At 48.9% G+C, this 24,533-nt stretch overlaps 1 protein-coding gene across 1 annotated transcript; it reads left to right on the top strand.

Moving 5' to 3' along the window:
* Positions 1-509: 509 nt before the first annotated feature.
* Mturn (maturin, neural progenitor differentiation regulator homolog) lies at positions 510-17,310 on the top strand. The gene is made up of 3 exons (XM_051202952.1): positions 510-759; positions 7,688-7,810; positions 16,331-17,310. Exons 1-3 carry the CDS (start codon positions 598-600, stop codon positions 16,439-16,441), a joined length of 396 nt encoding a protein of 131 aa, XP_051058909.1. The 5' UTR covers positions 510-597; the 3' UTR covers positions 16,442-17,310.
* The last annotated feature ends 7,223 nt before the right edge of the window (positions 17,311-24,533 follow it).

The following is a 24,533-nucleotide window of genomic DNA, read 5'->3' as shown; positions in this document are numbered from 1 at the left end:
GTACAACTGTATAAAAAGAATACGACCCTGGTTTTAATCTCCAGGAACTCAAACCAAAACTCCCAAACCCCCTAAGCCACCCAACAAAACATTTGGCCATTCTAGGTCATACAACAGAAATTCAAGCAGAATAATAGTGAACATATTTGTAAAAGCACTGAACCAATTCAGTCTGGAAGACACATTCAGGGTTCCTTGCAGGACCGAAAATTTTGGTTTCTGTAGATTAAAAAAGCTGTTTTCCTAGACTCTGGCGTTCAGAGCTGGATTCCGGAGCAAGCCTACCTACCACACTAGCTCCATACCGAGGGTCCAGAGCCAGCCCCGCCCCACGCCGCCACCACCTGCCGAAACGGTCGCCCCGCCCACGTCCTGACGTCACCAGGCTCGGGGCCGCGCCGGGTCTGGCTCCGAGGATTGGCCAGGGCTCGTGACGTCACGAGTCGGGGCGGCCCGGGGCTGGCGGGGCCCCCGGGTGCTTGGGTTCCTTTCAAGACGGGCGGCAGGGGTGGGGGCAGGGGCGGGGCGGAGGCGGAGCGGGCGGTGTAAACAGACCCGGGAGCCGCGAGCCCCGGAGGAGGCGCGGGCGGCGCCGCCATGGACTTCCAGCAGCTGGCAGATGTCGCGGAGAAGTGGTGTTCCAGCACGCCCTTCGAGCTCATCGCCGCCGAAGAGACCGAGCGCAGGATGGACTTCTATGCCGACCCGGGTGTATCCTTCTACGTGTTGTGTCCCGACAACGGCTGCGGTGACAGTTTTGTGAGTACCTGGGGAAAGCGAGTTCCGCTGCGCCCGAGCCCCTCCAGGGAAGTCGGGTGGGGCGGAGTGACAGCGACAGGGTGCCCGGGGCCGCGGAGCCGATGTGTGGCGACCTCCCGGACCACCCTGTGCCCGACGCGTGGCTCGGAGCATCCCCAGGGAGTCTCTGTGTGGCATCCGCCGGGCGGGGCGCATAGCCCCTGCGTCTATATCCAAAGTCCAGTCCGGGGAGGTGTCCTTTTCCCTCGGGATCTCAGACACAACTCTGAAGCCGCCCCTCCCGGAAGGGCCCCAGCCCCAGGCTGCGAATCCCTCGGAAGGACACAAAGCCTCTGTCTACACCCGCAGTGCTAGATCTTTTGAACCCTATTTGCGGATTTACGCCCTGAAGCTTGAAAATGTTTGCGCGTGCACACACGCGCTCGCGCTCATGAGGGGTGGGGGGCACGCCTATCCTCGGTCCCACGCTTCCCTAGCTCCTCAATGGGTAGCTAGCAAGTGTGTGTCCCTTGTGCAGGTTCTGCCCAGCCATGAGGCTGCTGTGGCCCCACCGAGGCCTTTCAGCTTTTCAGAGGAAGAACCCACACATCCCGCCCAGAAGGACCGGGACCAGAACTATGATGGCCAAACCTTCAGCCTGTGTCTCGCCCACTGGTGATCCTGGCTCTGGCAGTTTAGGAAGGGGATGCAGAGAGCACGCGGTTGTGATGAGAAGCGTGGAGGCAGGGCGGGGAAGGCGGGGAAGGCGCGCCATGGAGTGTTTGTAAGCACTATAAATAATAGTCCCCAAATGTAAGATGGAGGCAGCTGGGAATGAGGGTTATCTTGTGGTCGCTGGCCTGAGGCTGGAGCAGGCGCTGCTGCTGCTGCTTCTGCCGAGAAAGATGGGGCGGTGCATTAACTGGCTTGGCTCATCAGGTGGAGTGACAAAGCTGGGCATGGACCACGTGCCCGGTGCACCTCATCCTTGGGAAGTTCAGCCTAGGATCCGTGAGACCCTATCTCAAAAATAAAAAATAAATCATAAATCTCACCTATAGAATAGTTCACAGTCAAAACAGGGAGAACTTTCTCAAACCCGGACAAGTGTAGGCTGGTGCACACCTGACCAGTATGCTCCTGGCTTTGGGTGGCACCTAGATTGGAGTTCTGTCCCCTTGTCTTCTCTTAAGTTGCCTATCTACAAAATTAGTTTCCTAGTACCAGTTCTCTGGCGATCGTTTAGGCATATCTAGTAGTCTGATGCACAACGTGTCCTACAAATTTAAAGTTTAGAGACCAGGTGTTCAACACACGCTTTGGTTAAAAGCCTTACCTGGAACTGAGGCTGTAGCTCAGTTGTAGAGTTCTTATGTAGCTTGTGTAAAGCCCTGGGTTGGATCCCCAGCACTGCACAAGCAGAGGTGGGGTGCACGTGGGGGGTGATCCCCACACTTAGAAGGTGGAAGCAGAGGGTGGAAATCCAAGGTCTCTGAAAGCTACCTAGAGAGTTCCAAGTCAACCTAGGATCCTGAGACTCTCTTCAAAAATAATCCCTCACCACAGAAGGGTGTTCACTGTGGAGTCAGATAAGTTGTTGATTCACGTAAGCGCATATCATGTTCTTAACATGAGCAAAGTGTTGGCTGACCCTCTGAAGGAGGGGATGAGGAAGAGAGAAGATAATTCCTTGGGCACTAGCACTTTCTCAAAGTTTCTGGGGACAAGTTGCCAACCACAGGTGTTTTCTTAGACATATTGTTCCTCTAACCCATACCGGGCTGGGTGTGATAAGTACCTACCTCTTGGGTCTTGTCATTTTTCTGTTAAAGCATTTGAAGAAATTTGAATTAAGTGGTATCTCTGCTATTTGAAGATTTTGGTAACAGTAAGAATGTTACGTAGCATCTCTCCACGTACAGCATTTCAGATCATTGAAAAACTTACAAACACTTGTAAGGGTTTGGTCTTCCCCGGGTCAGGGCTATCCAACATACAAATGGCCTTGTGGCTGTCAGGACGTTTAGCTAGCTCAGAAGTCATGTGTCAGCCCTGCTTCTGCTCAGACACTCAAACTCGCACTTCTGCCTGTGGGCTTGGAGACAACACGCAGCCCGCTCTGCCACTCAGACAGCTGTGAGCTCCTGTTACGTCACTTCCAGGGACACCCTGTAGTCAGTGCCTGGCAGGGCTACTGGAGAGCACATCTGCTTATGCTCAGTGCTCTTATCTGGAAGCCTGCTTACCGTGATCACTGTGAAAGTTACTGCCATCCTTATGATAGGGCCTGGCCCCAGTTCTAAAGCCCTCCTACCCTCTCTCCCCACTTCCGGGGTCCAGATCGTCAGGGTTGTCCCAGCATCCTGGGGAAAGTGTATGCAGTCCCCTCTCGTTCCCTCTGTAATTACAAAGGCACTTGGGGATGGGCCCTCACATGTTTTGTCCACCAGCGTCTCTCTAAAGTGTCTAAATTATGATCTGGAGCTGGGCGTGGTGGTGGTAAGCCCAGCACTCAGAAGGCAGAGGTGTGTGGGGTGTCCTCAGGCCTTTACATGACCTGTCTCCTGGCATTTCTAAATTCCTATAACACAGGCACTTCCTGCCTCAGGGCAGTGAGACCTGGGTATCTTACTCTTCACTGCTAAGGTTATAAGTTTTTACATGGGTACTGGAGATCTGAACTCAGTTCCTTGTGCTTGTGCAGCAAGCACTTTACCCACTGATCCATCTGCTCATTCCTAAAAGATGACTTCTTATTGGGCCTCACACATTTTCTATGAGGTAGATGTTAGACCCATTTTATAGGTGAAGAAACTGAGGCTTAGTGTGTAAGAGACTCTGATAGCCCTCACTGAAGAATGGCCTGTGGTAGCTCCAGAGGCCCAAGGACAGAGATGCTTTTCATTGCCACACCCCTGGGCAGCTCGTTGTTGTCTTCTCATTTCACAGGCCACTTGCCAATGTACCCTCTTCTACCAACTCAGAAGGTCTTGATAGCTATCGGGCCTGAGAAGGGGAATGTGGGCAGACAGCCATTCAGGTGCCAGGTGGACAGAACTCTGTGTGTGTGTGTGTGTGTGTGTGTGTGTGTGTGAGCATGTGTGTGTGTGTGTGTGAGCATGTGTGTGTGTGTGTGTGTGTAAGCTTGTGTGTGTGCGCGCGCACGCTCGCACATGAGTGCGCGCGTGCATGCGCATGAGCAACTATGCAGGTGTGTATCCAGTTGGCTGCTCCCCTCCCTTGTCCACTAATTGAGGAGTGCCCACTTTCACCTAGATTAGAAATTACTGATTGTGGGGGGCTGGAGAGATGGCTCAGCAGTTAAGAGCACTGACTACTCTTCCAGAGGACCTGGGTTCAAATCCCAGCACCCACATGGCAGCTCACAACTGTCTGTAACTCCAGTGTCTGACACACATGTGAGCAAAATACCAATGTACATAAAATAATAATAATAATAATAAAAGAATGGTAGATGGTACCTTTAAAAAGGTCACTGATTGTATGGAGGGCCCTGTTTACCTAGCGGTGCCAGCTTTTCTGACAACCCATCAGAAACACATTTGGGTCCATGTTTATTGCAGTCTCATCCCCCACCCCTCAAACCCAAGCAAAAAGAAGTCACATTATTAAAGAAACAGTACTCACGGAGGGACTCTGTGGCCAATTCTTAAGTGTATGTCTACATAGCTCTAACGTGTGAGCACGTCTCTTCGGTGTATTTAAATGGAACTGCATTGTGATTCTGTGACAGTGTGAAGGAAAAAAAGCTTCTCTTTCCCTGCTACTTTTGGTTTCCCCGTTCACAGAGTAGGATGACCATACGATAAGCCATTAGCACTGTGAGCACTGTATGAGGAGTCATATGCACAGTAGCACTGCCTGATTCACAGAGTTATTTCAAGGAAGATCAAAGCCACTTGTATATTCAGCTAATCATAAAGAGGGTAAAGTTGGGGTGTTATGAGTCCAAACAATGGGGAGCAAGCAGTTACTGATTATCTGCTAGATAGGCCGTTTGCAGGCCGACACCTATGATCTTCAGATCCCTTCTGGTATAACTGTCGTCAGTGACTGACTATGGCTGAGCTAAGACCCGGTTAAGCAGCTTGCACAGAGTCAGTTGAGGGTGTGCATGCAGAAACTCTGTGGGGTGCCCTATGCCTTCTGCTGCCCAGTTACTTAAGCTTTTGAGCCTCAGTTTCTTCCCCAACGCAAGGCTGCCTTAGTTTTGGCTAACCATGCTATGTGTGCAAGTAGTTTGGTGTCACAAGGTGGCTCGTGGGTTTTGTGTCCTGCCTGCTCTGAGGACAGACATCAGTTTAGATTAAGGAATACCAATTAAAACTAGAGCCAGAAGCAAGTTCCAGGACAACTAAGGCTGTTACACAGAGAAACCCTGTCTAAAAAACAAAACCCAACACCCTCATCCCCCTCCCCCCAAAAGAGCAAGAATCGAATATTAGATCATCCATGGGGAAATTGGTTTTAGGACCTATCTCAGATTCCCAAATCTGAGGCTGCTCAGAGCTGTTATGTGAAATGACACATTTACACAAAACCTACACACATTTCCCTGTATGCCTTAACTGTCTTCCTCAGGATGCTCAGAATAGTGGGAATGTGAAGTGGGAGTGCATTGTTCTATACTCTTCAGGAACAATGCCAGACAAATGTGCATGTTCAGTACAGATGCTGTTTCCCCTTCCGATAATCCCCGCCCTAGTTAGGTCACACACACCTGGCTCAGAACCTGTGACTGACTACAGGAGGCTGGTTACATGACAATGAGAAAGTTCAGGGCACAGGTGTTCAGAAAGTCAGGGGTGTGCTCCAAACTGTCTTGACCTCATGAGCTCATAGCAGAAAGTCTAGTGGCATCCCTCTCAACCCCTCCCAGGACAAGAAGAACTCAGCAGGATTGAGTTATCTTGCTGATCTAATGTCAGGTTTTGATGACCAGGGCCTGTCATCTCTATATAGAAAGTGGAACATGCTCCCTTCCTGTTGAGGGTGACTGCTTGTGCTGTCTCAGCTGGGTGAGGTCAGGCCGGATGTAACAGGAAGAAGATCCATAGTGTGGTGGTGGCACCACAGATGGCCTGTGATGACACAGTGTTCACATCGGGCATTTGCTGTGGGAGAGGCAGGCCACTTGGGGTGTGGGTTATGGACCAACTTCACTGCAGCTTATGGCTGTGGTCAGTATTGGAACTGCCTGAGTTCTCCATAAAAAATAGTGAAATGCAGCCCACCTCCTGTCAGACACGCTGGGAGGTGGGCCTGGAAATGTGCACTGTAACAAGCTTCCAAAGCTTGAGAACCCCTGCTCCATTTCACTTCTGGCCTCCTCCTTGGCATCTTCTGCCATCCCAGGAGGCCTACAGCCCACTGGACCCATGGGCTCCAAGCACCGGCTGTACCCGGGAGCAGCTAGGATTCTTCCGTCTGACACTCCCAGCTGAGCTATTTCTACGGCTGCGGCCAGCTTCTCCGGTCCCTGCTGGAGTTTTTCCCTGGCTAGGGTGGTGCTCGGTTATATGTGCCTGAAACGTTTTCCCAGGACTCTGGGCTTCAGCCACCCACCCATTTGTCTTTGTATGAAAGAACTTCAGACCCTGCTCGCAGTCTCTGCCCTCTAGCCTGACTGCTTGCTGTCTCTCATCACCCTTGGTTTTATGTTTCTTTCCTTGTTATTATTTTTCTTTTGTCCACTCCCCCCCCACACACACACACATAAACACACTTCATACTTATGGCTCAGGTCATCTCGTCTTATATTCCAACACTGCTAGATACCTTAGGTTTTGGAAAGAAAAAGTTTAAATAAATGAAATCTTTTTTATTTTTAAAGACAGTAGATATAAGATGATTAGCAGTTAGTAAATGGTGTTGTCATGTCCCCACTTAGACCCCAGCTGTGTCAGAAGACTCCACAGCTCCTGCAGTGAGGAAGAGGGTGATGAGATACACTCATGGGGTGGCAAACTGGACTTCCTAGGGTGACGCCCTGCTTATGTACATGAATTAGGAGCAGGCAGGTGGTGGGTGTTGCGTGGACCCCTTCGGTCCCTTCTCTAACTAGGTCTTGTCTCTTACTGCCTAGCCTCGGCATCTCCTCCAGTCCACCAAACATGGTTGACACCCTCGAGTCAGACCCTTGGGCTATCCTGTGTCCCTGGCTGGTTGGCCCTGCAGAAATAGGGCTTCTCCATCCAGACCTCACCAGCCTGTTTCTCCAGCTTATTCTAGATCTTTGACCATTATGGGGAAAACTCGCTTTAGTTTTAAAGACATGCTAAGATGGATTTCCTCACATAGAGAAATGTTCCCCAGCCCCAGGAACAACATTAAACCTAAATGCAGGCTGCTCTCCACATGCACTAGGCTGACTCGGTGATAACTCGGGTAGGATGCCCACCTAATGCGCCCTGAGGGACAACTGGCTTCCCAGTGACTTGGTGCTGACGTTTCAATTTCTCACAAGTTTGTTCCATTCTGAAGAAATTTACCAGCACCCCCTTTCAACACCCCTGCAGAGGGAACACCTTGTTCCAAATTCATGATTACTAACTATGGTTAATTAATTCTTCAGCTGTAGCTGAAGGCAAAGTAAAGAAATTTGAAGGCCAAGGCTCTGGTTTCTCCTCCCTCCTCTTTTAAAATGACCCCCATGCACCTGTTGGAGACAGTGAGCCGGGGTGATGTCTGCCTCCTGCTCTCTAGTTACCTGGGAGCAGATGGCAAACAGAGCAGCTAGGACTGGGAACAGGAAGCTTGAGAGCGTCCTATGGACTGGACGTTTTCTGATCCCTTACCCTGCAAAGAAATGAAGAACGAGTGGGTGGGTTTCACTCTGTAACAGGCTGACTGTGCATGCGTGATTCTTTAGAACTCTAGAGTAATGGCGTGTGTTCTCCGTTTCTTCCTTGCCCTTGCGGGGCCGCAGCACGTGTGGAGTGAGAGCGAAGACTGCCTGCCCTTCTTGCAGCTAGCACAGGATTACATCTCGTCGTGCGGCAAGAAGACGCTCCATGAAGTCTTGGAAAAAGTCTTCAAGTCCTTCAGACCTGTAGGTGCTGCCTGCCTGGCTTCTGAAGCCGCCCTGTAACCCCGTAACGGCACCTCCATAGCAGAGATGGTGGGAAAGGGGGCAAACCCAGGGTGACTGTTTTTCTCTTGTCTGCTGGGCCCTGCAGTATAAAGACAGCGGCCGAGGTGGGATGTGACAGGCTGTTTGGTGCGGGAATGGTGGCTATTTCTAGCATCACTTGAGTTGAGAGGTACTGGCAGGGTGAAAGCAAGCAGGGCCTTTTCTACACAATGAAGTAATCCATTTCTCACCCAGCAAACTCCAAATCCTCCTGGAAGTAGTGTGGTTTTTAGCTGGTTGGTTTTCTCCTAGTGGTGCTTGCATCAGGGACATGACCGGAAATCTAGATAAAGCTTGTCCACATTTGTGCCTGTGGGAAAGGGTGGCGTTGGATATTGACTCTTTACTTGTCTCCATTCTCAAAAGTACTTGCATAAAACTTGCCTCCTGGTGGTCTGCATCCCTCATAGCTAATGCCGCATGAAGTGACTGACCGTGCATCCTTAGCTTGGTGATTCCTTTCTTCCCTCTCTCTCCCAGAGCTATCCATAACATCATGATATGCCCTAGTGTGCTTCCCTGCCCACTGTGAATATATTCCATGCAATCGGTACTGTGCTGTGGAATGTCTGTTTCTACTTCTCTACCAAACATTTCAAGCTTGTTTTCTGGTCCAGGGAGGTCGGTTGCATAACAGCATTTCTGACATCTCAAGGTTAGTAAGCGTTTGGAGTCTTCCATGCCTCCTGGCTGGCACTGGTGGTATCCAGCGGTTGTGTGTGGCATTTTCTAAATGCAGGTTCGTGGTTAGGAATAAATTGAGGCCCAAGATGACAGTACCTTCCAGAAAGGACTTTTGTTGGCCCTGCCGGGACTTGAGAGCCCTGTCAGCCTGCGGTTCTTGATTTGCAGTTTCCCAGGCACTCTAGGTGACATAAAGACGGGCTGCAGATCTTGTCTCTTTAGCTCATCTTTGTTCCAGGAGTGTGGGCCTTTGCAAGAGTTGGGGTGGCTCCAGGCTAAAGTGGGGACCCTGCTGAAGTCTGTTCCCAGAGAGGGCCCTCGGCTTTGACTCCCTTCTTCATAGTTCTTAGAACAGTCTAAAAATACAATATACTTTCTTGCTTTCCCAGTCAGATTAGGCAAACCTCTTTGGCTTCCAAGTCCTCACCCTACAGAAGAGGCTATTTCCATATGAAATGCTTGAAAATGTCTTAGCTGTTCTCAGTAGAAGCATTGGCTCTAAATTACTCAGTCGACCATTATGAGAAATGGAATTTCAGTGGCTTTCATCACATTCTCTTATTCCAGCTATTCATCTGGCCTTCTATTATTTTCCTTGCTAATTTTCTGAGCCCCTTTGGCTTTAAAGGGCCCATGTGTCCCATTCGGGTCTGCTGTCAGCGTGTGGTGAATGACCACCAAGCCATTGGAACCATTTCCTGCTCTGGTCCTAGCACAGGGATCAGGTGGTGGACACCAGAGGCCAAAAAGAGTTTGTGATCTCCTAGGAGAAGACAAGGTAAGCAAGTACAACCCAGTGTGTCCACAGCAGGTGCCAAGTAGGCAGGAAGTCAACCAAGAATGGGGGTAAGAAGTGTTACCCTGAAATTATTGGGAGAGATCTAGGAGTCTTCAGTGAGAAGGCTATTTTGGAGTCAGCAATGATCATAAGGAGAGCCAATGAGGATGGGCTGAGGTGTCCAGGCACAAAGACTAGCAGGTCTGACAGCCTAAGGGCAGGAGATTGCCCATGTGCCTGATATAGGAGGTATCTATGTAGCTACAGAGGTTTGGAGTCGGGGACCAGAGCGCAGTGAGAGGGGAGTCCAGAAGGACATCCGGTCTCATAGGTGTGGAAGGACTTGGCTTTACCGGTCATGGAGAGCTGGAAGAGATTAGGGCAGGTGGGCCATGATGATGTCCTGTTTTGAGAGTTTCCCTCTCACTAGAGTGCTCAGACTGACCGTCAGCAGCGAGAACCAGCGCCATCTTCCAGGCAGATGTGAGGCCAGCTCAAAAAGAGCAAGAGTGGACCGAGAGCCTGGGATGCGGGAGATGCCTGGAAAGTAGGCCCAGCTGGCCTCGCTGCTGGAGTGAAGTAGAGTGTGAGAAAACGAGAGAAAGGTGGGATCTGGGTTTCCTGGGCGTGCAGTGAAGGAAATTCGCAGTGGCAGACTGGGGCTGGGAGAGCTGCAGGGGGAAACGCAGGGGCCTGGTGCTGGTAGAATGCAGCCTGGGGAGTCAGTGGGGAAACCTGCTTTTTTGTCTCCCTGCGTTCACCTCTGTATAGAGCTTTGGGCTTAGAAAGATGGGACAGGCAGGGTCTGGCTGCTGCTGTCCTAGTTGAGAGTGCCCAGCGGAGAAGATTTTCTCCAGTTTGGAGGGATTGTGAGCCAGGAAGCCCGTGCTGCCTTCCCCCTGCATCTGCCCTGCGTGCTGGCATCCCCCAAAATAACGCTTTCCCCTGTGCCTTGAGATACTGCATTGTAGGGTGCACATGTGGGACTTTAAAATGGCAGTGTGCACCCCTCCGGCCATGGTTGTTTTCACAAGGTCACCTGCCACTGCTCTGTGCAATCTCTCCGCGGAGAGAAGGCCTCGTCTCTCGGTAGCCTTCCGCTGTCCCAAGGGCCTCAGCCAGCCCCTGTTTGCTTGACCTTGCTAAAGCTGGTCACAAGGCAGCCGTGGCCTGAGGAGCAGAATCACCTCAAGGCACGCCTGGAGCTGTGTCTGTGGACTGTCCTTCCTTCCTCTCACAGGCGCTCCCTGCTCTAAAGTACCACAGAGCCTCACTCCACACACTGAAATCACACACACTAAAGCGCCATTGGAGCTCCGAAGAAAAGGTTACTCTTCATTCTTTTTTTTCTCCTTTCTGCCATCCTATTCTTCCCCCCCCCCCAATTCATCATATTTCCCACAAAGTGTACTAGTCATTTCTAGCCAGAGCCTTGTAAAGGACAGCAAAGCATGCTTGGCTTTTGTCATCTGAACACTGATTAGGAGCAGCAATGTCCACAGAACGTGGGGAAGCCAGGGTAAAAGCAGGGCCTGTGTTGGATCCGGCATCCTGTGAGATGCTGGGCAGAGAGCCAGCAGAGGCGCCCTCTCCCTGTCCACTCATTCCACTCTGTGGGTTGTGGGGGGAATATTCCGGAGAGGTTGTTTGTCTCATGTATTTCAACCTGCTTGTGCAGGCTCCTTGGGTTCAGACTCCAGACCCTTGCTGGCTGAGCGCATTACTCAATTTAACCTGTTTCTCGGGTTCTCCGTTTGTAGGTAAGGACACGTAATGAAGGTCCAAGCTGTTTAATCTTCACAGCAACAACAGCAGTGAAGATTAAATGGCACAGTTTGGCTGGGGGTGATGTCTGTGCATAGTGGGCACCAAACCAGATGATACTGTCAGTGTGTACAGGATGAAGACACCACACAAAACGTGGGTACAAAGAGACAGTAAGGTCTAGATGTGGTGAATCTAGGGGTTTGGTAGTGAAAAAAAATGTTTGTTTGTTTTGCTAAGTGATCTCAACACATTTAACCAAAATATATGGCTAGGTAAGGACTTTTCAAAGGTAATGGAGGGGTCAAGAAAAAGATTATCAACACTAGATTTTGCAAAGTAATAAACTCACCGAAGACCAAATCCATACATGGTAGGTGACAGGCTGTAAAGGAGATAGAGAAATAAATGTCCACTAGGAGGCATGTGCTGAAGAGCTTCCAGATGGTGGGTGATTTTTATTTTCTTCTTTTCTCTATTCTGTAAGTTTTCTATCACAGACACATAATCCGAAAGTATATACTTTTAAAAAGCTGCATTACTTACATGTGTCAGAAATGCTGGAAGTTAGGGAGGGACTCGCTGAGGGTCGGGACACCAGGCGGTGCTTTCCCTACAGAGATTCTGCTAGACACAATGAGCAGGAGGAGAGCTGACCCCTGTGGGTCCTCAGAAATACCCCAGGTAGGATAGACTGCCCTATCCCTTGCTATGTGGCTTCCTGCAGTTTTCTTAACCTCTGTGTTCCCATCTTTAAAACCAGGCCAGCTTTTATGTCACTGTCCTGTGGGTCCATGGGGGATGTCTAAAGCGGACTGTCAAAGTGCAGCTGCCCTGGGATAGGGATGTGGTCACCAATGCAACTGTCCATCTTTTCCCCTCAAGCGACCCCTATTTCTCTCCATTGGAGGAGCCCCCAGCCTCATGAAGGAGGGCATCCGGCCCGATTCTTTCCTCCTCACTATTAGCACATCAGGTAGCACATGAATGCAAGTGACATTGCCACTCACTGTAGCACTGCTCTGGTAATGACTTCAGAGTCTGCCAGCAAATGTGGACTGTCATTTTTCTGTCTTAAGTGACTCTCAGGTGACACTCGCTGGCCATCGCACGTAGACCTAGATAGTGGGCCAGTGATATCGGTCCTCACTACTGGTGACTGTGGCCGCCACTTGTGACTGTTTTATTTGATGGCGAATGTCGGATTTGACTGCTGGTAAACAAGCAGAGCAGGAGAGGAGAGGTGGCCTTCCTGTGCCAGATTCTCCCCCATGTTACACGAGCATGAAGGATCGCTTCCCTTCCTCCCCTCTCTCCTTCATGGAGGTTGGTGCTGTAGCTGTGCCTGTGGCAGTGGTGAATGCTGTTTTGGCTGATGTTACCGTGACAGCCCAGCCTGGCATTAGTTCCTGTTTCTTTTCTCAAGAAAAAGCTCCTACCAGAAGAACACTCTTGAGTATGGACATGGGCCTGAGGGAGGCTAGTGTTTTTAGGTTGCAGCCAGTGGTCCAGGGAGCCAGGATTTCCACACAAGAAAATCCTTCATGACCCTGACCAGTGCAATTTTTGCTTCTGCTCCTACCATCTGGTTAGTAGCCTTGAAGAGATGCAGGAACCTACTGGTGCTGAGCTTGCCTGAGTGTGACAGAAAGTCTAAGGAAAACATTGCCCATGTAGATATGAATGAATGACAATAAATATTAGAAATTTAACTCTTCCATATCTTTTGTTTTCTGCTCATATTGTGGACATTCAAACCTCGTCATTTTTTAGTCAGGCTGTGGTAGTGCCTGACTTCAATACCAATATTCAGGAGGCAGAAACAGGTCTAATAGAGCAAATTCCAGAACAGTCAGGCTATACAGAGAAAACCTGTCTCAACAAACCAAAATCAAACAAACAACAACAAAAATCCCTTGTCAGGTTTAGGAAGGACAATGTCCCCTATAACAGTGCATCTGCCACTCTTACCCATTTGACTCCTACCTCATCTTGCAACTACCTCTCCATCCTAATATAGAAAAGACTTATTGAAACTCAGCACGAGTTTTAGGATAAACAGTTTCAAATCCTCCAAATGCTTTAGCCAGTCTTGCTGCCTATTGTAGGGCTTCTGAGCCCCCTTAGAGCAAATTAGAAATGCAGGGATCCCTTGGGCTCATTGAGTCAGGATCTGCATTGTAGATAGTGTTCTTGTTGACCCAGAGACACAGTTATGTGTGGGACACGCTGATTCTCCCTTGGAAGAAGGGATGCCTGAAGCACCAAGGGCTTACTATACACATCAAAGCCGAGGCTGATCCAGGATGCTCTAGAAGCCACATACGCCTTCTCTTCCAGCATAAAACACCAACCCAAATTACCTGATGTGTGCCCTTTCAGGGTGCCACAGCCAGCCACATCCTCCAAGTGATTTGCACCTTTGACCACAGGGCCTGAAATCAGTCCCACAGGTGACCAGGGCCTTGAGAGCTTTAATCCTCAAGTGTTGGTAGTTCTTCCTTTCCAGTAGAGGCCTGTGTGCCCTGGTGGGCCTAGCAATCTGTAATTGTGGACTGTTCTGAGGGAGTTTTGTGGTCAGCAAGGCCTGGCAATGCCAGTGTGTTCCTGTACATGATGAGCAGGAACTTGTTTGAGTCCCAGGCTGCTGAAAAAAAAAATCACCGAACTAGGATTGCACAGTTATAACTGTCAAGAACCATTTAGACATACTGGCCTGTCAGATGGGATTTGGCTGTTTCCATTGTCTCGTAAGAACAAGTGGGTAAGGGCTCCCGCTCTTTACCAGGCTGTTGGTCATCCACCTCTGATTTGGACCCTCCACCACCCGTGGCATGTGACTGGCGCTGGATTGTCCCATATCTGTATGATGCTTCTGGAACTCCACGCTGGTAGCTTGCCGTGCTGCATGTACTTCCAGGTTGTCATAACAGAAACACCAGTCACATACATTTCCCACTGGGGTTACCTTATGAAAACATGCATTTGCCAGTAGAAAACATGGAAACTTCCAAGTGCCAGGCACAGCATTGACAGGCATCTTTACAGTAGCCAGCCTGGTGGGTAAGTGTGGGGAGCCTTCAGTCTAGTCACTAGAGTTTGAGTGCTGGCTCTGCCATGTCTTAGGTGACTCTGGATAGTCTCACAGTGTCTTGAGAATCACATGGAAAGTTTGAGATAGCAACAGGCACACACAGTTTTCATTCATTCTGAAATGTGGCGGACTTGCTTGTCTCATTGGAGTGCTAAGTGCAAATCCAAGATTGGAATGCAGAGGCTAATGGGAGCATTCCTTTCTTCCTGCTCCCAGAGAGTGCTCACTCATGCAAGGACTCCTAGAGCCAGCAGTGTTTGTAGAACCCATACCAGGGAACCTTAGAAATCCGAAACCACTGTGAATGGCATCTTCTCTTCTCCACTCTGGAACTGCAAGGGCTGATCAGCCCCACATAGCAGGAAGATGCTTCCTGTCTCCAGGATGCTTCCCGCCTCCCTTCAGGCCGGTTCTCTAGAGCTAAAACCATGTGATTTGATCTCATGTGCAAGAGAGGAGACCTGAGCAGGGGGAGAGGTGTGGTTTGTGCCCGTCAGCCTTCTGGGTCTACTTCAGCAAGGCATGCTGAGTCCACGAGGCGACTGAGAGCTACTTATGGCCTGGGTTAGGGTGAGTAACCAAGTGTCCAGTGAGGAAGAATCATTGTGGATACATGTATGTACAAACATGCCTCGGCTGTATCATGCTTACCCAGGAATGTCATGGCTAACTACAGCTTCCCACTGAGCCTCAGAGTCCTCTGCACCCAGCACTTCCACTGGCCAGACGCTATCTCAGATTCACTAAGAGGGACGGACAGATGCATTGGCCATTTTGCAGTTAGTGATCTTGCATCCTTTTCTGCTGCAGTCGAGCTGATGTTGAAGCTCTGAGCGCTGCTGCAGCAGTCCCGCTGCGCCAGATACCACCGCGTTCCTGTCACTTGACACTTCCCCTTTGCTGTGTCATCAGCAGCTCCTCTAAAAACCAACCGCAAGCACAGCAACGGTCTGCCCTCCCTGTGACTAGCCATCTTCCCTCTCTGGAGGTAGTTCGTACTTAGAATATTTGTGGAATATAGATGAAAAGGAAACTGGAAAAATGGCTTAGAGCATTTGTTGCTCTTTCAAGGGACCCAAGTTTGATTCCTAGAACGAATACAGTAGTTCACAACCATCCTTAATTCCAGTTCAGGGGGTCTGGTGCTTTATTCTGGTGTCTGTGGGCACATAGTGCACATACATACTGGCAAAATAGTCATATACATAAAATAAATGTAAAAACATCTTTAAAGGTGAAATGCAAAAAAGTTGTCCACAATCCCAGTCTTACAGAAACTCTTTATACCCCCACACACAAGTGCGCATGTGCACGCACGTGCACATGCACACTAAATGTTTACAAAAATAGAAAGGGCCAGTGAGATGGCTTTCTGGGTTGCAGCACTTGTGGCCAAGTCTGAGGGCCTGAGTTCTAGGCTTCACATGTTGAGAAGAGAACCAATTCATGCAAATTGTCCCATGACCAGACACATGTTGTGTCACAAGTACATGCATGCAAACACACAAAATAGATAAATGTAAAATTTTAAAGAAAACTCAATATGTGACTATATTTAATTAGTCTTTTTCCATGTGCATCCATATGAATTTTAAGGAAATTTGTATCATAATAAACATGTAATTAATGTGCCTCATATTACTAAATAATTTAAAATTCAATTTTAAGTATATGTAAGCTTCTGTCTTACACGCCATAAGGTGTAACCCTTTGCTACAGAACATCCTAGTTGTCTTAGCATTTTTATCTATGTGCTACTGTTAATAAATGACACCTTGTGTTTGGGGGGAGAACATAAAGCCGAGGGTTGATTTGGGGACACTTTGAAGGGACATCAGTACTGCTCATGGCGTGATTCTCCAACACTGCAGTGTTTCGGGGCCTGTGCTTTGGCATTTAAGAAAGCCTCTCAGAGGCAGCCAATGAAACTGATAACCTATGAAGACCCCATGTGTCTTCTACGAAATTTGTAAAGGCTGTGGGGTGGGGGGGAGTTGGGTTCAGGGATGCACTGGCTGTGTTCAACAGCTTAATTTGGGTGCAGTGTCTTTGGTCGTGTGCCTGAAGTCTGGGCAATGCTTACAGCTGTTACTTTTCTTGTCCAATTCTTTCTCCGTAGCTGCTGGGGCTTCCAGATGCAGATGATGATGCGTTTGAAGAGTACAGTGCAGATGTGGAGGAGGAGGAGCCAGAGGCAGACCACCCCCAAATGGGGGTCAGTCAGCAATAAACTCCTAGGTCACCTTCCAGAAGGGGATGAAGCCCTGAGCTGCCGATGGAGTCCTGTGCTCCTGAGGTAGCCTTTTGTATTAGCTCTTCAAGACAGGACATCGGGCTCCTGACATCCACCTGCAAATGAAATACCTTTTAAATGACCACACAATGTCTGTGATGAGCTTCGCTCAGAAGTGATCAGAATCTCTGCCCCACTTTGACGGGGTTTCTGTGGAAGTGTCTTGGTAGCCTTTGTCACTTTGAGGTTAGAGCCTATGTTGTGGCTGCCTGTTCCCTCTTGAGTTTATGTTGGAGAATTAATGTTTGCTGATTGGGATGTAGAGAACGCTGAATGTATTAGGGATGTGTTTTGAGTCCTCCCAGGTGACCTTGCTGAGGAAAAGCATGACCGAGGAGAAATGCAGCCTGCACTTTTCATGTATCTTTTTTACGTGTTCATAAGTGAAAGGTGTGGCTTAGAAAGCATGAGTTTTAATATCTAGTTGTGAACTGCGCACGTGCAGATGCAGAGGACGAGGGTGGCTGAGACTCCTCGGAGTCCTGTAGCTGCCGAATTGGTTACCTGGGCATGCAGCAGCCAGCCACTGGTTAGTGTAAATGTTTTGTGGTTGTTCGGTCATGTTAAACCATGCTAATTCCAAAGCCACTTTTAAATTCTAATAGTGGAAAGTATAGGTGGTGTGTAAGATATAAATTATTGATTCCTTTGAGCTGTTTCTAACCCTGCATATGAAGTGAAATCTCTGTGATGAGACGGCCACGCGTTAAATCATGAAAACAACCAGAATCCGAGCAAGTGTCCCTTAGGCTTTGAAGCCACCGATGAAATCTAATAAGAAAATAAACCAGGACAAAAAAAAATAATATAATGAAATCCTGCACTTTTCTAATCTTTTATTCTTTAGAGAATGACAAGAAAAGTCTCCCACTGAGTTAATTTATTTAAACTTATAATTAAATACTCCAGGGAACCTACATGCAGTGAAATTTTTAAGTGACATGAAAGTGGGAATCTTAGAGGATTTCTTTCTTGGTTGAAAGAGGATGTTTTTAATGATTAGGACACACAGACAGCTCCCAGAAGCAACTGCTGTCATTTCTTAGCCAGTAAATATTTACCAGGACATTCTCCAATGTCATTGAAAGACCCTTATGTGTCTCGGGTTCTCACATCTTAGGATGCAAGAGTCCCCTTACTGCAATTGATTCCTCCAATCACACACACACACACACACACACACACACACACACACACACACACACAGAGCTGTAGCAGAAGCTTGTGTTTGTGGCAGCCATGTCTGGGCACTTTCTGCCTAACCCAGTGGTACTGTGAAGGGTCCCGCTGCTTCTTGGTACACTGTAGAGTTCAGTTCCTGGGTGATGTCACATCGTGGTTTCCATCAGTGCTTTTGTACCTGTGGTTGTTTTTCTGGAGGAAACTTATTAATGGTTAATTTCAAGCTGTGTTACTTCCCTTGAAGTAGCCCATTAGTAAGTCAGACTTAATGTTCCTTCCTGTGCTCCCCCCCGGCCCTGTCTGCTCAGAGCCTGAAGACTGAACTCTCTGTCTTGTAGATATGGTCCAGGTAACTTCCTTTTAAACATGATAGGCCACACAAATAAATGGCTTTTGTAGGTAAAATGAAGATACCCGAGCAGTTTGCTCCATTATGAGATAATCTGGAATTTTATACAGAGGTTTCAAATCTAAATTTACATGTGTTTAAACATTAATATAAAATGGGTTTTTATCAAAAACATATTTAAACTTTGACCAAATATACTTGGTATTCTCATATTGGTGTTCTCTATTTCTACAAGTTAAGACACCCCCCCCCAGTGGTGCAATGGGCTGCTGAAAACTCTGGTCTTTCTTCTGCCCAGGGGTCAGGAAGAAAGACCATCCCTGGATGTGGCTGATTTCCATGACAAAACCCCCAGCATCAGCAAATCCATGGTCCTTGCAAACATCCTCTGCTGTCCTGCATATCCCTTCCAGTGGGCACCTGTGTGTGCAAGCGTGCACACGCCCACTTCTACCCATTCTGTTGATGCTCATATCCCAGTTGGGGTTGAAAGCAGGCAGCCTGTGGTTAGTTATGGAAACAGCTCCTCAGTGAGGTGAACGTGACCCTCCCCTAGCCTACAGAGGCATTCCAGTGGCGGCCATGGAGTAAGAGGAGGCGAGGAGCTTGCTTCTGCTTTTGACTCAGCCCTTGACTGCATGACAAGGATAAGTTTGTAACTTTTCTACATAATAGAGAGGGGTACTTGTTCTTGTAGCTCTAAACACCATCCTGATGCGGCTGCCGTAGGAAGTGTGTGAGCAAAAGAACATCAGTCCAGGACAGTGAGGGGCATGGGAGGAAAATAATTTGGAATTTCACCAAAGATGATGCCCTTAAGATACTGGCCATGCCACTACCTTAGAATATGGTGGCAGCGGGTGTCCAGATCCTGGGAGCCTGGTGTGGACTCCATCCCAGGCAACCTGATGAAATTCTGTTGCTTTGATAAGTGGGTAACCAGAGCCCCTGAAGACGGTTTGTCTCTGCTGAACCTGCTCTGCCAGGGGTGGACAAATTGCTTTTTGGTCCTACCCCCCCCCATCTGCCTCCTGAAGGCTTTGGAGGTGGTTGGCAGTTAGAGGGGGGGTTGGCATGAGGGACAGCTGGCAGTGAATGAGTGAGTGGTGAGCACTTTGCTTGTCCTGTCACTCTGGAAGAGAAAATGACAGTGGGAAGAAACAGATGAGGAAGGGCTGATTGCTTGCTGAGCCACATGACCAGCCGTGGAGTCCGAAGTATGCCGTGGCAACATTACAAAGCCGATCCTGGCACTGAGTGACCCAGGGAGACATTTTTCTCCTGTCTGCCTGATTACTTTACCCTGCCTAGTGATAGCACTAAGCAGGCTTCAGAGATCCAAGTCTAGAGCCAGGCAGGGTAGTTAAGCCCCAGGCAGTGCCCGGCACCACTTGGGTTCAGTCCCACGGAATTTGTGATTTGTAGGCCCGCTGCAGCACGTGGTACATCTTGTGTTTCCATGACTAGAGCACAAAACGTGTGCCACATGATGAGATTGTCCTTGCACGCTAGCACCAGTAACCCTGAAGCACACTGGGAGTACGGATAGACTTCTCTAGCACAATGCATGTTGAATATTGTTTCAGTTTCTCAGAGCACAAAGAGTGTGTCCAGGGTGTTGTGGTCCCAGAGCAGAATTTTTAGTTATTGCTTGTTAAAACTCACCAGCTGGGAGACAGCTTAATCCAGTCGGGTTTTCTTCAGCGAGGGGAATGTAGGAATGGACAATGTGGGTTGGGAGAAGACGAACAGGGACCATGAGAAAGTTAGGTCTCCGTCCATCTGGCTTGTAAACAAAACACAAAGCCCACACTTAGCTCCTGAGGTACAGAACAATTTGTGTTCTTGGCTCTCTCTAGAGGACTGCTTCCCTCAGAGCCTGGATGTTTAGAGGGTGCTGATGATGGTCCTGTGACTTCCACAATGCCCCCTGCCAAGCCAAAGGCAAGGCAGGTGTGCTGTACACCTGGTGGAATTCCTTCCCTTCAGATTAAAATCAGCTGCTAGCCTGAGAAGCATGCCCTTCCAGAGTGCTGGCTCCAGAGCTGCTGGAATGGCAGCTGGCGGAGCATGAGCCACACCTGCCCTCTCCACCGCTGGTGCTTCAGTTTCCAGTGAAACTCAACTAGAGGCTTTTGTCCCTAGACTTGCGGGAGAGGGCATACATAGCTTATTGCATCGTCTCCAGATGTGCATAAAATCGTTTTTGCATTAGAGAATCCTCTTTCATACAAACTTAGTGAGCTAACTTTGGTTTAATGGTAACTAGTGTGACTTGAGAAGCCGAGATTGTTTAGTTTTCATATGGAATAGGTGTTAAAACTCACCAGCATGATGGCAGCCTGTGGTCTGTGGCAATGGCCATGAGCATTTCATGTTGGAACCTGCATGCATTCGCCACACAGCAATGCTGAATAGTTCCAAGCATCTTAAAGTGTGTACCAAGCTACATAGGAATTAACATCCAGTTTGCTTAGGAGTGTGTTCATGTTGTTCGGCAGTAGGGAGAAGGCTGTCAGTGCTCGTCATAAACCTTTCCCTGGGCTTTCCTTGAGTTTTTGTTTCTTGAGATTCTATCTTAGCAGGTACCTTCTGAACTGGCCAGGACCAATGCTCTATACAAATGCCAGCTTTTCTAAAAGGCATTAAAGTAAATATTCAGTGCTGGGCAGCTCCAAACCCAGCTACAATCCAGTGTTAATTTGTGTACAAGCAAGATTGCAGCCAACTCCAGAGAAGCAAATCAGAAGGAACAAAAGCAGGGGCCCTTGTCCGGTTTTTGGGTTTTTTTGGGCTGGGAGTTTTTTTCTGTGTGATGCCTGTGTTTCCCTTGAGCTCACATTTCCTTTCAGAGAGCTCTCTTGTAAATGACAAACCGTGACATGGGTTGCCAAAAGCTGTGTCCTTTTCTTAGATGCTTCAGACAGAACTGTGTAAATTCTCTCTGCACCCTGTCCCATCTGCTCCCTCCTCCCTCCTCCCTCTTCCCTCCCATGAGAGCAAGGACCACATCCAAGGATGTAATTACCATAAGCTTGCTATTAAAGAGCCTTTCAGCCCTGGTGGTATTTGCCTTTGTTTGTTTGTTTGTTTTTTAAGCTCTTTCCAAAGATTCTGGTTACAGAGTACTATGTATGATTTATAAATGTATAACAAAGGCCGTGGGTATGGTTACATCAAAGGTATGGAAAGTTTCCAGCACCCATTTCACTCTTTGGTTCAAAGGTCAAGCTTTTCCTTCTGAATGAGGGGGGGCCTCTAAACTTGAGAGTGGCTTAGCAAGCCCAGCTTGGTGTGTGTTTGTATAATGTCACTGGGAGTCCTTGGCCAGAGATTCCAAGTCCAGAGTAAGGCTGTGTGTGAACATTCTAAACCTCTCTAGTAAGCCTGGCTCCAGAAGGGCCGTGTAGACAGATTTTTATCATGGGAAAATTCCTGCTTCTAGGACTTGCTCACACAGGCTCCCTGGCCCCTTTATGTGCAAGGACAGATACTAGCATTACTCTCCTCTCGTTGCACTTAATCTCTGAAATCATTTGGCAGGCAGAAGGTTCTGGCCCAGACAGGCCCCTGGCAGTCTTTGTGGCGCTACTCACCCCCCCCCCATCCCCTTGTTTTCCCATGGGTAAGAGTACGCATGGTGACCTCATCTTGGATTTCCTTGGGGCGGGGGACGACGACAGGTAGAGCACCTGCCCTGCTGTAGAAGGAGTGCCACAAGGTCTCATAAAGCCACAATGGCGACCTGCACTGTTACACTCTTCTCTGATTTACCTCCCATTTCCTAGGACCCCCATTTCCAAGGGAAGAGCCACAGCTGGGTATCAGCCCAAACGCCATGCTCAAAGGTGCCACGCCCTGCCCTGCCCTGCCACACATCCCTTCTCTTTCAGGGGATCTCAGAATCAAACCACAACAAAGAGGGAAGGCAGGGTTCCTTGCTTAGGGGCATAATAAACAGTCTTGTCTCCGTAGTGAAGTTGGGCAGGTGGGCTGGGTACCATAATATACCCAGGGCTTGCTGAGCACACGTAGGTGGATTCACAGCCCAGGGAAAGAAACTAACCCCACAGCCCATGTTTGGAGGTTCCAGGGCTAGGTGTCTAGTCCAGTGTCCTGATGAATTGAGTGACCAAATATTCTTCCATTTGTCAGGCTTGGGCCATTTGGGAGTTCCCAAGCAAGGCTGAAATACCTCCTGAACCAGCTGACATACATATATATATCATAATAGGCACCAACCCCCCTCTAGATCTCTGTCTCATCTCCCCCTGTTTTCTGAGTAGAAAACAATGATGCGTCTAAAAACCTGGGCAAGCTGTAATCAAACAACCAAAGAACAAGTGTGGAAGACACATCCCCTCCTTTTCCACAGGAACTGCCCCCAACGTGGATGTCAGTGCCAGCCAGCTGGGCTCAAAGTGAAGTGGGTCCTCCAGGATGCCTTGTAATTGGAAGCCTCTAGAGGTCAGCACAGCATAAACAAAGGGCTTCCTAACACTGAGGCCACTCTCTTCCGGGGTGCAGCCTTAGGGAGGAAGCAGCCAGGGTAGGACAGGAAGGCAGGAGGCACCCCAGTCACAAGAGCAGAGAGCATGTTTCTTCAGAGCAGCCCGCTTTTCTGCTCTTTCTGGTGTGTGTCTGCAGCTCCCACACCCATGTTTCAAACTGTCTACCGACTGACGGATGGACAGCTGAAACACCTGAAGCAACAGCTACATTTTGTACTGAGCAGACTTGGCTCCTGGCTCTTCCTTTTGCTGGTTAGCACACAGCAGGCTCTGCTAAACTGCCACTACCAGTGGACTTGCGAGAATCTAGTCAGGTCCTATAGAGCCTGTGCAGGTCACAGATGGGGAAGGAGTAGATGGGGGATGGGATGGGGAGCTACAAACTGCTAGAAACCAGGCCTCCAAGGACAAGGGGGGTAAAGCTCCAGGCAGGGATGTCCCACGTTTCACAGGACAAGCTCCAGTCCCAAAGGGGGGGTCTAGAAACCCCCCCAAAGCTTCCACAGGAAGGGGAAATAATAAAAAGGGTTTTCTCCCTTTTTTTCTTTCTGTCTCCCAAGGAAGCTACCCCCCAGTCACAAGCCATCAAAGAGGGCCCTTTGGTGGGCACTGGGATGCACTCAGGACACACACGCGGAGAAAGGATATTGGCAAAAATGTCAAAATATCCCCCACTTGGTAACTCAGTTTGATTTGAACCATTCAATTTCAAAATCATGGCTTTTTGATCCCAATGAGTGTAGACTATGTGTTATTTATAGTTCCAGAACAGCCTGGTGACTTTCCAGTCCTTTTTCTCATGAATTAAACAGTGCTGAGTGAGTAGGCTCAAGCTGTGTGTGTGCCTATTACATACTAAACCTGTCTTGTTTTTTTAAAAGTGGTCTCACATAGCCCATCCTGGCTTCAGCTAGCCTTGCTGCCAAGGCTCTTGAACCCTTGGCCTTCCTGTCAGCCGGCTATCATTGGGATTGTTTAGGTGTTTGGGTTTTTGGTTTGTTTTCTCCTTTTTCACATTAGTTCTATAAGGGGAGAGGGAGGCAGAGAGACAGGGAGAAGCTAAGTAATTTTCACAAGATCATACAGAAAGTGCCAGGACTGGCCCTGGGATCCAGGCAGCCTGGCCACTGCTCTGCTCTGCCGGGTGTGGTGGGGCATGCCTTGATCCTAAGCCTCCTGGGGCCTTCTCAATAGCTCCACTGCTCTGTCTTGCCTTTTTTTTTTTTTTTTTTTTTTTTTTTTTTTGGCTGCACCGGAATCTGCAGACCTATGGCCTGAGCTCGGGATGGAATGTTGACAATGTTTCAACTCTTTGCTTCGTCCTTGACCAGATTAGCCCGCTGCTGGACACCTTGAAAATGAATACAGTTTCCAATATCCAGGCCCTGACACAGATAGGCAAGTGGCTGGAAGAAATGACTTTGAAGATAAGAGAATGCTTAGACCTGGTCAAGGCTGAGGGAACAACCCGCTTGCCTTCCTCTTTGTCCTCTGTATGGTACTTCACAAGGACATCGCGGGTGACTGTGTGTCTTTCCTTGTGATGAAGGGCTTTTACCCCAAGATCCCTGAAACTTTGAGCCGCAGAAATCCAACCCCCAGTCAGGCAAAGTACAGAAGCAGGAAGTAAACTCTTCTGGCCTCTGGTCCCTGGTCAGGTTCAATGGGGTTTCAGCACACCAAGGACTAACCCCACAGTGAGCCAGCATCTCGAACGGTGCTCCCTATCCATCCCGTTCACCCCATGCTGTGCCAGGAGCACACCTATCATTTTAAGCCTGGGGCAGAGGCATCAGGCAGGGCACTACATTTCAAGCCACATTCATTTCACCTTTGAGCTGGCTGCTTGGGAGGCTTGTGGCTGCCAAGGTTGCCTCCATTAGCATGAAAGAAAAGCCCAGAGGAACTGTTGGGTCTCAGATCTGCCTCTAGGATTCCCAGTGACAGGGACCTTGGGCTGCCTGGGAGAATGGCTGTGGAGAATACA

This window comes from Phodopus roborovskii, unplaced genomic scaffold (genome assembly GCF_943737965.1).
Source record: "Phodopus roborovskii unplaced genomic scaffold, PHOROB, whole genome shotgun sequence".
NCBI lineage: Eukaryota > Metazoa > Chordata > Mammalia > Rodentia > Cricetidae > Phodopus > Phodopus roborovskii.
The sequence above is the reverse complement of the archived record's forward strand: the minus strand, read 5'-3'. Positions and strand labels throughout refer to the sequence as shown.

Bases quoted from the DNA above. Each gene is read 5' to 3' on its own strand.
- Mturn (XM_051202952.1), top strand. From the start codon at position 598: ATGGACTTCCAGCAGCTGGCAGATGTCGCGGAGAAGTGGTGTTCCAGC. The intron at 760-7,687 runs GTGAGTACCTGG...GCGGGGCCGCAG, and splicing joins ACGGCTGCGGTGACAGTTTT to CACGTGTGGAGTGAGAGCGA. The intron at 7,811-16,330 runs GTAGGTGCTGCC...CTTTCTCCGTAG, and splicing joins TCTTCAAGTCCTTCAGACCT to CTGCTGGGGCTTCCAGATGC.